A 16,983-nucleotide genomic window follows, 5' to 3' on the forward strand; every position below is an offset into this window, starting at 1 on the left:
CACAGGACTGTTGCGTTTAGGGATGAGTCTTGGTCCAATCTACCTTTGTCCAGTCTGGTCTAGCCCAGCCCAGCCTAATGAAATACATGCCAGCCCAGATCAAGCTCCTCTTCCCCGTTATCCTGGCCGCAGTTGCCATGGTTCTGATGCTGGAGTGGTTCAAAGAACCGCGATTAAGAGAACAAATATGGACCACATAAAACAAATGATCAGTGTATTTGTACAAAAAGACCTTTAAAAAGGTAGGTCTTGCAATGATGGAAAACACAGACCTAGGTAAACAGAATCCATTTTTATCAGGTACATTTTTTAACTATATTAAAATTCAACCCAACATCTCCCAAGAATTCATGCATTTCACTGGGGACGGCAGAACAGGTCCCCACCTGGAAATTCAATTTCTGAAGACTGAAATTGAAATAAAATGATCACAGTGATTTATCTGAAGAGGGGAGCTCTTGCTTTTGTTCTTCTGTGTTGTTCTGTTCAGTTTTGTGCTCCCATAACCCACATCACTCACAATCAAAATGAGCGAACTGCCGGGATACATTTTCAAATGGGTGGAGAGATGGAAAATTGCAAACGCTGTACAAAGCTGCCTGCAATTTCTTTACAAAATGCTCTGGCCCAATTATATTCTCATGACTGCATGAAGTCTTTGCTCAGGTCAGATCAAGACACTGGGCATGCAGTCACCTGCAGAGGTCAGTGTTGGAACACAAGTGTTGCACATTTACGGAGACCCGTTTTAACTGCCATGTAGCCTTAAATTTGACCTTCTCACGATCCCCACATAGAGGATGCACTGAACTCTTAAGAGGGCTTCAATACTTTGGATTTCCGATGGGGATACATTATCTCTTTTGTGTGCTGGTGTTTGAAAACCCCCTAGTTCCTGCAGCCGGCACACTATTTGGTCTGACTCTTTTCCTTCTTCTCCTGATCTTTGCGTTTCTGCCTGTTCAGGTGCTTGAAGTGCAGCCTCTTGGGGTTGAGCCCGTAGGCCCTGAGTCTCTGCCTGGAGAACTCTCGGCCGCCCACTTTCACCTTCAAGGACCTCCGTATTAGGCGTCCTCCTGGCTGCCTGCGTTTCTTGGTCCCGTCCTTTCCCTTCACTCTTCCCGGGAGCCCATTCTGCTTCTCTCCCTCGCTGTCGACCTCTCTCCTTCTTTTCTCTGGAGTGGAGAATCCCTGTTCCTCCTCCGGTTCTGTGGAAGCTAGAGTCTTGTTGGCGCTCTGCGACTCTGCCCCCTCTAGGCTGGGCCCCGCCTTGTCTTCCTCTTCCTCCTCCTCTCCTTCCCTGCCCTTCTGTTTCCTCAGTCGATCCCTCCTCTTCTTTCCCATTTTCGTCTTCCCCTCCGTCTGCACACGTAGCGTTTCTTCCTCACTGCGGTGAGAAAAAATAAAGGAAAAAAGAGAGAAGCGAAAGGGGTGAGAATTTGTGGTGTCTGTGGCTCATGAGAAAGGCTCTGGCTAGCCACCTCCAAGATTTAAAAGGACCCGGCTGGTCCGGCTGGTCCGTCTGGCCCTTCTGCGAGAGGAACTCCCAAGAAGAATCGCAGGGTGTGAAACACCACGCCCGTGCAAAATGCAGGGGAAATTAGGCAATACACAAGAACCAGCAGGCACTAACTAAGGGTGTAGGCTGAGCTCCTAAACCCCTAATGTCCTGTTTTCCCAGCCTGCAGACACACAGCACTGTCTCGCTCCTGCTGGCTTTACAAACACAAGCATTGTCATCAACTCCTCGCCCAGACAATACACAAACGGAGGCAGGGTGGCCTAACCCAGGGCCTGAAAACACCCACAATGTCTTCTTTTAAGATGTTGGTGTGCAGAGGCGGTGAGCTTTGGGAGGGCCAAGCTTAATAACTGTAAATATTGCGGTGTTTGCCTTACAGTAAATAGCCTTAAAGGACATTCCAAAATTTCACAGCCCACAAATACAGAAACACCTATCATCTCAGAGGCCCTGTGTTCACTCTTAAAACTACCATTGCTCATTTCCCAAATATTATCAAATGAAAAAGTGTGTATAAAAGAAAAACTACACAAACAAAAAACAGCACAATAAACTACTTAAATAACGATTATAAATACTGATTTTGTACACTACCTACATAAATGTGGTAGGTAATAAACACAGGCTAAATCTCTCAAATACCTAACCTCGCTTGTTAATATTCATAATAAAGTGCACCGGGTCTCGTCACCACAGAAAGAGGTTTGGCATTCCAAACTGTAACATTTCCTGAAGTTCACACTGAAATACCTCATGGCGGTTCAACACTATTGTATCTACCAGATGCTCAAGACTTGTTTCCCTTGCAGGAGAGAGTAGCGGATTAGAAGTTTGATTTCTGATCTGACACTTTCGTATTCTTGGATTCTTACATGACTCTTCTTATCATTTTTCAGTAAATCCGGTGAAAAGTACACAAGGACAAAAGGAGGTCACATGCTATAGGGTACCGTGTCCTAATGCTGGCATCTGCAAAGCTAAAAATTAGTGAAGACCAAAGATTGCGCTAAATTTTTAAGTGGCCATTCTTACTTTAAATAGTACCTAAGGGGCCTTTTAAATAGGCTTAATTAAACAGATTAATTTAAATACTACCCTTAGAGGCATTTCAGTAATGGTACGCTGGTCTTTCTGGTCCCTATGCAAACACCAGCTTAACACAACAGTTCCGCGCAGAAAGAGTACTCACTCCATAGTGAGGGATTTGAGGACCTGCTTCTTCTTCCCTGTATTCTGGGCCTTTATCTTGTAGTTCTTCACATCGCCCAGCTCCTCCTTCTCTGACCTGTGATGGGCAACAACTAGGCATGAAGTATCTCACACCAAAACAGTCACCTTCAGTGCATAAAGTGACTTTCTACTTTCTAAGGAGATTATATACATACAATACAAATAGCTATGAAATGCAAAAGTGAAAAACAAAAGCAGTAAGGCATAAAAATGCAACATCATTTTTAAAGGGGAAATGCAGTCTCAATGTCTCAGACCGGTTATTAAATCTTGGTAACAAAATAAATTCATTTACGTTTTAGAAAAAAATGACAAATTTCAAATTAAGCACAAAATTGGGACCTTTGTGAAAGTACTGTAAGTCACCATGTTGTCGTAAACTCACATTTGAGCTACCATGAATTGCAACGTGATGCTGCCCTTCCTGCTCACTAGTCTCTGTAATGACTGATGTATTACGAGGTATGAGTGAACAAGAAGAAGTTGAGCACCAGACATTTCACTCCAGAAATGTTCCAAAGTGATCTGCATGCAAAGTTAACAAGTACTATTTGTTGGCAAAACAGAAATCTAAAACAATATTTCTATTGTTTACAATGTAATAGGGCTGCAATACGTCGCCAGAAGTTTTGTTGCCTTGTTCTGAATCGCAGAACATGGTGCTGCACATACCTGGGAATTTAATCTATTTTGTGGTGTAAATGTGAGGTTTTACAAGTTACTGTGTACATTTTACTTTTATTGTGGTTTGAAATGCATTCATCAATGCTCATTCTTTGTAACCCTAAAATATGAAAATAGCCTTGCAGTTCCCCTTTAAATAAAAACACAAGTAGCAAACCACAGAGTAAACAGATGTATGTTACACCCAGCAAAATGTCTTTGGCTCTGTCTAGACACCGAGCCACAGACAAGGACACTGGGATGGTTTCAGTGTTGGAAACTCCTGAGGGCGAGGGCTGTCCCGAAAAGGACTGCACAGAAACGTCTCTTAGCGCTCCTGTGTGGCTCACCTGTACATGCAGGTCTTCTTCAAGGAGCACCAGCGGTTTAGCTCCTTCTCGTCCGCAGCCAAGATCTGCACACAGAAACACCAGCGCTGGGTCAAACTGCCCTGTCCAACAGGTGCCACATCAGGCCTGCCAGCTCAAAGGTCATTGGCTCTTGACATCACTGAAGCGCTTTCCGTGAACATTTCTTTTAATTTACTCAGCAGCATTCCAGCTGTGACATCTGAGCAGTTAGTGCTCCTATACTGACCTCAAGTGTTCAAGAAGTCTACAGGCCAAATGCAGTGTTATTCAGATCAGTGGTGCTTATTACAAGACCAAGGGAGCTCTGGAGATGTTCAGAGCGGTTCTTCATCATGATACCCACAGTCCAGACTCTGAGAAGAAAAACAATTTCTGTCCGGATGACGCCCACTGTGCAGGCTCAAATAGGAGATTAAACTTATTGTGCCCTGATGATGCCCACTGTGGAGGCTTGGAGAGGAGATTAAACTGATTGTGCCTGATGATGCCCACTGTGGAGGCTCAGAGAGAAGATTAAACTGATTGTGCCCTGATGATGCCCACTGTGGAGGCTCAGAGAGAAGATTACAGTGATCATGCCCTGGTCAGTGCAGTTCCCCAGGAGGGGATTAGCAATACCAGGTCAGACTATACTTCAGCTCATCACCGCCAGGCATGGGGGAACACGCACAGTGAGCAGGGGATTTTCAGGGAGCTACTTCTACGACCCTTAGGATCAGGTTCCAGTATAAGCTGCCCACAGTGGCCATACTGCTGTCTCCCAGGCCGAGTGAGACTCACCTCCTCCACGGACAGCCCGAAGTCATTGGGCACCACCTGCCTGTAGCGGAACCGACAGGGCAGGTCGTCGATGATGTCCTCGAAGTCCAGGCGGTAGTACTCGTCCAGGTACTCCTCGAAAGACTTCTCCGCTGAAAGATTGGCACAGGATGCCACTCTCAACAGTAAGGTCGGGGGGCCCTAACCCCGCAACAACAAGCCGACCCACCCCCCGCCCCTCCCTCATCTCCCCAATCAAAAGCTCTGCAGTGCCTGGCTTTACAAAAGCAGAGCCAGAGCAGGCAGCCTGTGGAGACCCAGAGGAGGGTGCAGCAGGTTAATTAAAAACTACCCTGCATCTCCAGTTTCTTTCCTTGTTCTTTTTCAGCTCGATTGCCTGCAAGGTCAACCCATTGAGCAATGTCTTCGCCCTCTTTCACCGCAGCATGGAAGGACGAGCAGGTGCTTGGGCCCAGTAATCAACATTGACATCCTGCTAGAACGGCTTCTGTCTCGCCTTAACCCCGTTGAGAATGTCAGACTATTCGTCTAACACCATGATCGCCACCAGAGTTTTTTTCTGCCTTATGATGCTTTCACTGGCTGGCTGGGTCATCACAGGAGAGATGATTCTTAAAAGCTTGGCACGTCAGTGCAGTGTCATTCAAGAACAGATGAAAGGTTACCAACGAGGGGAGCCACTGGGCCCATCTGGCCCATTTGATGGTCAGTAGTCAATTTATCCAAGGAGCGCTTGTTCCATACTTCGTTTTTGCTTACTTCAAGAAAACATACAGGGCCCAGCTTCATGAGAATCATGTGCTTGCCAGTCCCAGCCAGGAGACAAGTGGCAATACTCACTGGGGTCAAACACCGGCTTGTCCTTTGTGATGACCTCGGCGAAGTGAGACTTGCGGCGTTTCTTCCCCATCTGCGGCACATCCTCCTTCGTCATCTTCTTCTTCTTCAGCTTCTCCTTCTTCTTCTTTTTCTTGGAGGAAGTGGGCTGCTGGCTGGGGTCATAGTCAGCATCCATCTGCAGTGAAGGGGGTCAAGGGTCAAATGTCAAAGGTCAGATCACCTTTAGCCTCCCCCACGGGCCTGGACTGCAAAAGCGCTGCATCATTCGTAGGTGACTAACAACTCTTCCTGAAGTCCTGGCTGAAGGCCAGGAAACACAGAGGGAGTTTAGAATTCAGGATAATAATTAATACAACAGGAACTTTGTGTGGAATGATAACCTCAGCTCTTCACTTGCTGCCACTATAGTGCATGACTTTCAATGTAGTAAGTAATTAATTGGACTGTTCATTGCTTTTCTGTGTCTCTTTGAGTCACCAGCTGCTTAATACCTAAGGAATAAGTCAGGTTGGTTGAATTAAAGGTTGGCTGGTTCAGTGATCTCTGTGGAGTTTGAATGTTCTCCCTGTGTATGTGTGGGTTTTCACCAGGTACTCCAATTTCCTCCAGTAGTCCTAAGATACACTAGTAGGTTAACTGACTTCAGTAAAATTGGCTCTGGTGTGAGTGCGTGCCTGTCTGCGTCTGTGGATGCCCTGTGATGGACTGGCGTTCCCTCCAAGATACCCTGCCTTGCGCCTGTTGCTTGCTGGGATTTAACCTGGCTCCCTAGCGACCCTGAATTGGATAAAGCGGTTAGAAAATGGATGGATGGTTCAGTGATGTTTGATATTTACACAGGTCTGATGTGCTTGGCTGCCCCTGACGTCCCTCTTTTAAAGGTGAAGTTCTGAAACCCATCACTTCTCATTTCTGCTCAAAAAAGACCCAGCTGGAGCAATCTGCAATGAATCCTTGTCTCCTCATAGATCACCATTAAGAAAATCTGACACAAGTCATAAACTATTTCTTTATAAATTAAGTCCACTTTGGCTATGCAACAGCACAGCCCAGACTCGCTTAAACAGGTCAAAATAGATCACTGCTTCCTGTGTTAGTGGTGTGTCTGGGAGCTGTCTACTTAAAAACTCCATAAAGTACCCTGGCTGTGTCTTCTTGGGTCTCCTGTGGTGTCCACACACTTCTACATATACTCCCTGCCTCAAGCCCTTCACTCTAACTGTGACTCTGGCTGGAAAGCTGAACCAGAGTGAGTGAGCAGAGCTCGGCACCCAAATTCTCCTGGTGTGATTGTTTCCACAGGACAGATCTCACGCTGTAACAAGGGAAGTGGGATCTTACAATGAAGTTGGGGTCTTCACAGTAAGGCTCCAAGCCCTCGTACTCTTCCTCCTGCTCCGGTGCCTCCTCTGCCTCGCCGGGCCCAGTCCAGGTGTCCCAGTTCCACTCCCCTGGCAGAGACGGACACAGATAGGGGCACGTTACAGCCTCCACGTGCACACCAACCCACCCGTCGCAAAGCAGAATGACTGAAATTCCCTTCCCATCAAATCCAATGCAATTGTCTCCTTAATTACTTAATTGTCAATTAGCAGAATCAATTTTATAGTTAAGGCTCAGAATACATTAAAATACACGATACTAATGAAAAGATGCCCATCTCTGTTGGAGCACACTTTGCTACCTTAAAAGGATTCCCAGCTTCCTGCAAGCAAGACATGAAATACCATTTACTATTTCTTACGTCCATCTTTTGTTTTCAAACCTTACTTTTCAAAACTGCTATTACTAATTACATTCACATCCAGTTTGATTTCGAAGTAGCGTCACTGGATAGAAACTCTCATCTGGTTCCTAAACTGTAATTTTCTGACCTGTTGATTAAACCTCAAGGCTGTGAGCTACAGTAAGCGAAGCAAAGTCCTGTCTGGGCTGCCATCTCTCGGCAGAGATGCGACTTAAGACCCCAGTTACAGACGAGAAATACAACAATGCAACATGGGATTGCGGAAACAGATGAAGACACTGCAACAGAGGTAATGGATTGTGGGGGACTTTGTTTGAATTAACCCATGATTCTTAAAACGCCTTCATACTGAGAGGAGCAGGTTCACTGAAGAACCTAGATGCCCCTTAAAAGGTATAAGGAAACAAAAAAAATGAACCTACCATCCAGTTCCTCTTCCTCATCGAACTGGGGCTTCTCTGCCTCCCCTTCCTCGTAGTAATCATCTCCGAAGACCCGCTGAGAAACAGGAAGAGGAGAGAGAAAGGAAGAGAGAAGAGAGGCAGAACAGAAAGAGTGCGTGAGGACGGCTGGAGATTTCAGTCAACTGGAGACACAACAGCAACTGCTCAAAACATGCAACACTCACAGAAATGTGCTCCAGTCTAGAAAACGTTATGATAACATTAGACATACTTTGACTTCATGGATGAACCTCAAAAGATGTTGAACAGCAACGCCAGAATTTCAACCTCATCGGGGCTAAGCATCTTGAACAACATGACACCCTGAGGTGGCTGTTACTTCTGGTAACACATCTACCTCTAGCGTAAAACTCCAACAGGATCTTTTTGGAATGAACAACAGGACCCTGGAAACACGGTGTCTTTGAAAGTACAGTACAGTCGTCAGCCTCCCTCAACGGCACCCCACCTGCATGAGCTGGTCGTGATGCTGGGGGTCAAAGTCCCCCTCCAGGTCGCCCTTGCTGAAGGCCAGGCTGGAGTTGCCGGTCAGTTCCTGCAGCTGACGCAGCTTCTCCATGATCTCCTTCCTCTTCAGGTTCTTCAGCTGCTTCAATTCCTCCTGCTTCTGCTCCTTCTCCTGTGAGAGAGAGAGAAAAATACACGCAGGGAGAGTGAGAGAGAGACAGAAGTGCTGTCTGGAGCAAAACTGCCCAACCAACCAAGCTGTTGAAGACACTGAGATTCTTGTATGTCATTAGTTACTATCAAGGCCAGGTGAGGAAACTGGGCCCAACAGCATCATCCTGCTGTTTTCTCCTTTCCTTAGAAAGAAAGGAGACACAGAGGCAGGGAGTGAGGGGACAGGGAGACGCGTAGGCAGGGAGTGAGGGGACAGGGAGACGCGGAGGCAGGGAGTGAGCGGTCCTCACCTTCTTCTTTCTGTCCTTGACCTCCTCCCTCTTGCGCTTCCTCCTGTCATCTTTGGTCCTGACAGAGGTGGCGATGGTGCGAGGGTATGTCTTGATCTGAGGGGAGAGACATTCCGATTCGTTTTAAGACTAAAAGCTTCCTTCAGGGCCGCCTGCGCCACGCAGCAGTACAACCACATGCAAAAAAAAAAAAGAAAAAATGCCAGCACTCCTCTACACAAAGGGTGGGGGGGTCTGGAACAAACTGCTCGGTGGCAGCAACAGTTCAGCTCACCTGCAGGCCATCGGGCTCCTCAAAGCGGAAGTTGTACTTCCTCTCAAAGTCCTCCTGCCGGACCAGAAAGGACTCTCCCTCCTCCTCCGAGTCCTCGATCTCCTCCTGTACGATCTCGTCGTAGGTCGGGATCCTACACAGATGGGCGTGCAGACAGGTCATACCCAGCAAAACACAACATTTAAAACAGAAACAGTTTTTAATGTGACCAGATGAATGTAACTGAAAACTCACATACAGTGGTGTGAAAAAGTGTTTGCCCCCTTCCTGATTTCTTATTTTTTAGCATGTTTGTCACACTGAAATGTTTCAGATCATCAAACAAATTGAAATATTAGACAAAGATAACACAAGTAAACACAAAATGCAGTTTTTCACACAGGGCCATGTAGGTTTGGATTTTTTTTCCCCTTAATAATAAAAACCTTCATTTAAAAACTGCATTTTGTGTTTACTTGTGTTATCTTTGTCTAATATTTCAATTTGTTTGATGATCTGAAACATTTCAGTGTGACAAACATGCAAAAAAATAAGAAATCAGGAAGGGGGCAAACACTTTTTAACACCACTGTATACACAATCTTCCCCTTACCTGTAACAGGTATAACACCCAACCTCACAACGGAGTGCATCCAAAGAAACTGGTTCTGCTCCTCCTCACTAGATTATAATAAGCACCCGACACTATATGCAGAATATGTCCAATAATGATTAACACTTCATGCACATCAGTCACTGTAAAATATGAGAGAATCGATTTGCCTGCCTCACACATCAATTTGAAGTACTCTTTCTCCCAGGGCTATAGCAGGTGATTACATGAGCACTGAATCCACCACAGCCAACACTCTTCATGATGGAGGCTTTCCTCTGCCTTTACTTTGCACTGGGTCAGGGGGTTCAGGCAGTGCAGACAGAGCCGGGTCAGGGGGTTCAGGTAGTGTAGACGGAGCCGGAGGAGGCAGTGTAGCCAAAGCCGGGTCAGGGGGTTCAGGCAGTGCAGACAGAGCCGGGTCAGGGGGTTCAGGCAGTGCAGACAGAGCCGGGTCACGGGGGTTCAGGCAGTGCAGACAGAGCCGGGTCACGGGGGTTCAGGCAGTGCAGACAGAGCCGGAGGTGGCAGTGTAGTCAGAGCCGGGTCACGGGGGTTCAGGCAGTGCAGACAGAGCCGGGTCAGGGGGTTCAGGCAGTGCAGACAGAGCCGGGTCAGGGGGTTCAGGCAGTGCACACAGAGCCGGAGGAGGCAATGTAGTCAGAGCCGCGACAGGGGGTTCAGGCAGTGTAGTCAGAGCCGGGTCAGGGGGTTCAGGCAGTGTAGTCAGAGCCGGGTCAGGGGGTTCAGGCAGTGTTGTCAGAGCCGGGTCAGGGGGTTCAGGCAGTGTTGTCAGAGCCGGGTCAGGGGGTTCAGGCAGTGCAGACAGAGCCAGGTCAGGGGGTTCAGGCAGTGCAGTCGGAGCCGGGTCAGGGGGTTCAGGCAGTGTTGTCAGAGCCGGGTCAGGGGGTTCAGGCAGTGCAGTCAGAGCTGTACCACATACCTCTCTTCCTCCTCTTCGTCCAGGTAACCCTTGTTGAGGATATAATCCCTGAGGAAGCGCTCCTTCTCATCCAGCTGGGGGTCGTTCCAGTAATCCCGCAGGTACTTCTGTCTCACACACACAGACACAGTGAGACAGAAACCAATGCTACTGTGAACACCCCATGCCAGTACTCAGAAACCAAGGCGACTGCTAGAAATCCAGAAAAAACAGTGAAGATACTGAAAATAAATGCACTCACCATGTCCTGGACCCCACCACCCTCCTCCAGCTCCGCCTGCCCTTTCAGCCACTCCACATAATCAGCCTCCTCCTTGTCCTGTGGAAGACCAGCACAGAACAGCACTGGGTGTGAAAACACTGGCCAGAGGTCAGAGGTCAAGTCACATATAGGGGAAAGATTACTGAATACAGGCCTTACTCTCTTATCCATCTCAGGAAATGCAGCTTCAATAGGAATTTTGTTAAGGAAGTAACATAAATTAAACTGCAGAGAACTTGCACTCTGGCTGCTCCAAGGTGTTGTAAAACCTTCAGGTTCAGGGGCAGTGTGCTGGGTAGCGATCACACCAGGAGAACCCTGGGGGTAAAACCCAGTCAAGCTGCCCCTGCAGTAGCCGCAGTGAATAAACCTGAAGATTTTCTATATCTGGTCCTGGGAGTGATTTTCCCTGCAATTAACGCTTCTTCTCTCCAGGGCCAGTCTTAACTGAACTCGATCACTGACTTCAATTATTTACAGGTGGGACCTTTACAAACTGGTGACCCATGAAATGAAGCGGATTGATCCTCTCCAGGATTGAAGCTCATTAGATCTCGATTAAATCTGTGTAGCTACATAGCCCTCTACTGGCCACGGACTGAATTACCTTCTCCTCCTGGGTTTTTACTCTCCGAGTCAACAGTTCTGCGCCCTCGCTGCTGCCATCGTCATCGCTGTCCTCCACAAACTTCCGGAAACTGTGCACGCCAGGAGAACAAGAGGGAGGGAGCGGGGGGGGGGGGGGACATTATTGCATTTCTCATATCCACCTATCCAAAGGTCCAGATATTTCAGTAAGGAGTTATTAATGGGTGACTGCTTCAGAACTTGGAAGAAGAGCTAGCATCAGCTTGCAGCACCGCTTCAAGAGCAAAGAAAGATCAGTCACGTCGACGTGGGGTTATTTACAACCCTGCAGAAGCAATTTCTGAGGCTAGACCACCCCTCTAAGTCTCTCTACACTGCTTTGGACAGCAGCACCTGCTAACAGACTGATGACAATAATAACATTCTACTCAAGCAGTAACTCTAAAATACGATACACGAGACATCTTCATTCTATTTCATGGTTGAGCCTTTATTTTTCTTCCCAACCTTTAATCGTCTGCAGTGATCTTTAGAAGCAGGATCAATAAGAGGAAAAACGGAGTGGCCCACTCGTGCACAGCCAGACCCTACCTGTCTCTCAGCTGCTTCTGTTCCTGGATGTAGCTGGGGCAGGCGGCTCTCTGGAATGACAACACACACACGGGCATCAGGCTGGTGCTGCGCGAGGAGAAGAGACACCAGCAGGGGGCATCGCATCCGGGCCCAGGCTGAACGGCCGATGCTCCATTTACCTTTCAGGCCCAGCTTGAAGGCGCCGAAACCCCCCAGTCGCGCTCCATGGTGGCTCAACCAGTCAAGACGGAGGCTCGGACCTCAAGTCGAGCTCTATTGGCCCTGAGGTCACAACTCTGAGTTTGGGATCGCACGGGGATTCACGGCTGGCAGACCCGAGCCAAACACGACTCTTCGGACCGACTGGGCGCCCGCAGGCGATGTCACCGAGAGACACGCCACACTTCTCCCCCAGTCAGGCGCCACGGGGCTCCCAGAGCGCAGGGGTGGGCGCGTCGGGGAATGGTCCTCGATCTCCCCAGGCAGCCCAGAAAGCCGGGACTTGAACAAGTGGCGCTTCTAAACCAGGTGCGATTACTTCAAACACCTGCTGCCGGTATAAAGAACATCTCCAGGCCCAGGGGGTCCAGGAATTCTCCTCGGCCTGACAGCGCAGGGAGTGCTGGACCCTTTAAAACATCTCAGAGCGGCTCTCTCAAAGCTGCTAGCGTGGCTTCCCGCACTGCAGTCACGGCCTGACTGTGTTCTCCCTGTGTTTCTCTGAGATCTACTGCGCCTCATCTCCCAGCATCTCCATGCGCTCAGCAAGGCTGCCCCATGCTCTGCTCTCGCCATGGTGTACCCCATAATGTATCTCCACCATGCAGCCCCTTACCTCCTTCCTCCTCTTCATCTCCTCATCATCGCTCTCCTCCTCCTCGTCTTCATATTTGCTGCAGTGCAGACAGACGGAGACACAGTCAGCTTCCAATCCTGACACCCCCACGCACTCACTGTGCTGTTTTCATTCATACATCCATCCATTTTCTAACCACTTCTTCTAATAGAGGGTCACAAGGAATCCTGGCAAGCAAAAGGTGCAAGGCAGGATACACCCTGGACAGGATGCCAGTCCATCACAGGGCACACAGAAACACACACCCCAGACAGGACACCCAGGGCCCCAGTGCTATCAGACAGCAGTGCTAACCACTGATTCTTTTCCTGATGCTTTTCACACAGCTAATGATAAGAAAATGTGACCAAAATTATTCTGCATTCACAGAAAGGCACACACAGAATTACACCGAGATGCACACACTCACACCAAGGCCCATTTTCCTGAAGGCAATTAATCTACCAGCATGTCTTTGGACTGTGAGAGGAAAAACAAAGCACCCAGAGGAAACCCACGTGAACACAGGGAGGACATACAAACTCTGTTGCACCCCAGGTCTGGAAGTGAACCCAGGGCCCTAGCGCTGTGGGTATACTGCCCTCATGGTGCTTTTTAATACACAACAACAAAACTTCTGACCATAAAGAGATTCCACAGCCAGCAAGTGTATCACCTTGCAACTTACAGCTGGCAGCCCCACTGAAGCTCAGCAGGTATGAGCCTGGTCAGTACCTGGATGGGAGACCTGCTGGGAAAAACTAAGCTGTTTCTGGAAGAGGACTTAGTGGAACCAGTGGAACGCTCACCCTGCGGTCTGTGTGGGTTCTTATGCCCCACTATAGTGATGGGGACACTATACGGTTAAAAAAAGGCACTGCTCTTTGGATGAGACAAAAAACCAAGGTTATTAAAAAACCTTGGCCAAATTTCCCCCTGGCTTTTACCAATCATGGCCTCCTAATTATCCCCATCTCTGAATTGGCTTCATTACTCTGTTCTCCTCCCCACTGAGAGCTGGTGTGTGGTGAGCGCACTGGCACACTATGGCTGCCGTCGCATCATCCAGGTGGGGCTGCAGATTGGTGGTGGTGGAGGGGATCCCCATTACCTATATAGCATTTTGAGTGGAGGGTCTGGAAAAGCGCTATACAAGTATGAGGATTATTATTATTCATACTCAGCTATTGTAAATATGCTCTTCTTGGCTCTGTCTTTCTTTTTGCAAGAGGTGAAAATAAATCATGCTAACCAATGAATTAAAGTGTTTGTGTACGTTTTGCCTTTTCTTTTAATAGAGTCTCTCACCCCCCCCTCTCCAGAATGACTTTCCGCTCGTAGTCTTTCAGGTACATGGGCTTCTCGGTCTTTTTTGAGCTCCTCGCCTTCTCCTCACCGGCTGAGTCCGACTCTGGAGGGGAAGGAACAGGATGAGAGAGTCACTACTGAGGCAATTCAGCTACACTAGCTCATTAGCTGGGGGTTGCCGACGGGCTAATTCGGCACACACAGCGGACGAATACATAGCCTGGAACAAGCTCTCTGGCCATGTTGTTAAATCCTATACCAGACACAGCTGGATGAGATCCTCTAGTCAGGACAGGAGGCACTTCTTTGCACAAAGGGTGGTGGGAGTGTGGAACAGGCTGCCCAGCCATGTTGTTGAATCCTATACCAGACACAGCTGGATGAGATCCTTCAGTCAGGACAGGAGGCACTTCTTTACACAAAGGGTAGTGGAAGTCTGGAACAAGCCGCCCGGCCATGTTGTTAAAGCCAGTTGGATGAGATCCTAGGATCACTACCAAACAGACTGGATGGACCACATGGGTTCCCTTCTCCTGTCATCTTTCTTAAGTTCTCACACGCACCCCTGTCAGAGTAGAAGCTGGCATCTTTCTGGTAGACCCTGGGGTCCTTCTTCTTGAGCAGGGACAGCGTTCTGTAGAAGTCTCTCTCCAGCCTGGGGTCCAGCTCCTAAACCCCACACACACAAATTTAACCTCAATTTAGATCAGGACTGATACACAGTAACATTTCAGGTTATTTACAGCTATTTAAATCATGTATGTATTTGTATAAATCACTGATTTGTAGATCAATATTTAATTGTGATATTCATTTTCATTTGTCTCACATTTTTAGGACATTTGTGACAAAGTCCATTAACAAAACATTTATTAAAATAACTACAGTTACAAGCTTACCCGGGGTAAAACACCAAATTGCGTTAGCAAAACGGAAAACACGTTATCATCAGTATTGTATCCTCTTACTCTGATACATAATAATTATAATAATTTTGGAAAAGGTATCAGAAGGAGAATGAGAATGAGAATTTTGAGAGAACGTCTCTCAAAATTCAACGGTGTTTGAAGTAGAATATATGTATTTTTATAAAGAATCACTTCAATTTCTTAATAGACAGCTTTGAGCTGATGCGAACACCCAAATCAATTCCGGGGTGGTATCCAGTTCAGTATCCCTGGAAATCTGTACCCCCCTCCCGAAATGCGCATGCGGCCCACAGAAATTTCCAGGATACTTCAACAATACTGACAGCACCTGTCTGCATGCTTGTGCCTTCTGTTAATTACGATCTGGGTGATAAGGGAGCCCGTTGTCTGTGAGCGTCTATACCGGTTTCATGGTGAATTGTAAATTTAACGCATTTACTAGTAATGTGAACAAAGTAAAGCGACCACGTGAAAGAATGCTTAAACCATCTTCACACAGGACGGGGGAACCCGAAAGAAATCGCACAAAGGCTCTGCAGACACAGATAAAAGCCGCGGTCCGACACTGACCACATCGCTGTCGTCCGATGCCGAATCCGAGGAGCCGGACTGGCTGTCCTCGCCTTGATTGCCATAGCGATCCTTCACTGCAATGAGAAAACAAAGCGCATAAAAACGCGTTTTATCACAGTATTCAGATAGTCGCTCTACAAATTCTGGCACTGTTCGACTTGCAATTTGTATTAAATGTGGGGGAAATAGTTCCATTACAAAGAGAAAAATGAAAATATCGCTCTGTACACTTAAAGCTGTGATTCGCCCATTGTGTAATAAATTAAAACAAAAGTCTATTTTCAAAGATCACATAAAATGATTTTTAATCGCATACTCTCTTCCAAAATACTAAATTTAGCAGCACAGTGTCTATAATGTACTTAAAACAGCTACTTAAAACTACTAAAATACGAAATACTCACGTCTCTGCAACTCCTCCTTCTGTCTGTATTTCTCGTACTTCTCTGCGAATTTCTTGTTGATCTTAAATTCTACTTTGTCCGACATATCATCTATCCTTTAATTTTCACTGCTAGCCCAACATAAAAAAATTAAAGAATGAACGGAGATTAATTTATTTTTAAAATATTTTCCAAAGGGGAAGAGATTTCTCTCACATGGGAAACCGTGACCACGTGGGCGCAAGACTCGGGGTCAGAGTGCAAAGTGTAAAGGACGATCAACAACCAATCAGAAAGAATCCGCTGGCGTCATTTTTTTTTAAAGAAACAGTGCGACAATGAGTGGACCTGCTTTTTTATTTAATTAATAGTAATAATTACTTACACTTATATAGCGCTTTTCCGGACCCTCCACTCAAAACGCTATATAGGTAATGGGGACTCCCCTCCACCACCACCCGTCTGCAGCCTCACCTGGATGATGCGACGGCAGCCATAGTGCGCCACTAAACTCACCACACACCTGCTATCAATGGGGAGGAGAAGAGTGATGAAGCCAGTTCATAGATTGGGATTATTGGCAAGGGCCAATGGGAAATTTAGCCAAGAAGCCGGGGTTACACCCCTACTCTTTTCTAGAAACGCCCTGGGATTTTAATGAACCTCGCTTTTATGTCTCATCCGAAGGACGGCGCCTTTTTTACAGTATAGCGTCCCCGTCACTATACTGGGGTATTAGGACCCACATAGACTGCAGGGTGAGCACTCCCTGCTGGCCCCACTAACACCTCTTCCAGCAGCAGCCTTAGGTTTCTCAGGAGATCTCCCATCCAGGTACTGACCAGGCTCATACCTGTTAAGCTTTATTTGTGCAGTAAACCATAAACAGTATTACGTCAATGACTCTCAATTAAATACATCCAAACTGTTTATTAGACCCTTCAAAATTACAAGTATATAAATTCATAAGTATATTAACGTCATTTAAAATAAATACATTTTTTTAAAACCCAGCATTAAATATTTTCTTGAGTAAACCTTTGTAAAACATTAGAAATATTTTTAAATAAATACAACGCTAACAACAATAACACCCTTTAAAAATGTTAATGTACAAAATCCTAAAAGTCATGGTGGGAGGTATATCAAACTTAAAACTACAAATTTGTGAGGTACTGAGAAAACAAGTTTAAAT

General features: G+C 46.9%; 1 protein-coding gene and 1 non-coding gene across 2 annotated transcripts; both read right to left on the reverse strand.

Moving 5' to 3' along the window:
- Positions 1-277: 277 nt before the first annotated feature.
- Positions 278-16,035, reverse strand: kri1 (KRI1 homolog). The gene is made up of 19 exons (XM_088931851.1): positions 15,810-16,035; positions 15,403-15,479; positions 14,467-14,572; positions 13,904-14,006; positions 12,596-12,653; positions 11,779-11,828; positions 11,207-11,297; positions 10,579-10,656; positions 10,338-10,444; positions 8,803-8,935; positions 8,529-8,624; positions 8,066-8,236; positions 7,576-7,651; positions 6,748-6,857; positions 5,407-5,581; positions 4,567-4,697; positions 3,766-3,830; positions 2,712-2,807; positions 278-1,387 (listed from the first exon to the last, which is right to left on the reverse strand). Exons 1-19 carry the CDS (start codon positions 15,892-15,894, stop codon positions 910-912), a joined length of 2,286 nt encoding a protein of 761 aa, XP_088787977.1. The 5' UTR covers positions 15,895-16,035; the 3' UTR covers positions 278-909.
- Positions 4,335-4,436, reverse strand: LOC148820792 (Z30 small nucleolar RNA). The gene has a single exon (XR_016094179.1). It is a non-coding gene; the product is annotated as a Z30 small nucleolar RNA (small nucleolar RNA).
- Positions 16,036-16,983: the final 948 nt, after the last annotated feature.

Source organism: Atractosteus spatula, chromosome 14 (assembly GCF_055471065.1).
Source record: "Atractosteus spatula isolate fAtrSpa1 chromosome 14, fAtrSpa1.hap1, whole genome shotgun sequence".
In the NCBI taxonomy this organism is placed as follows: domain Eukaryota; kingdom Metazoa; phylum Chordata; class Actinopteri; order Semionotiformes; family Lepisosteidae; genus Atractosteus; species Atractosteus spatula.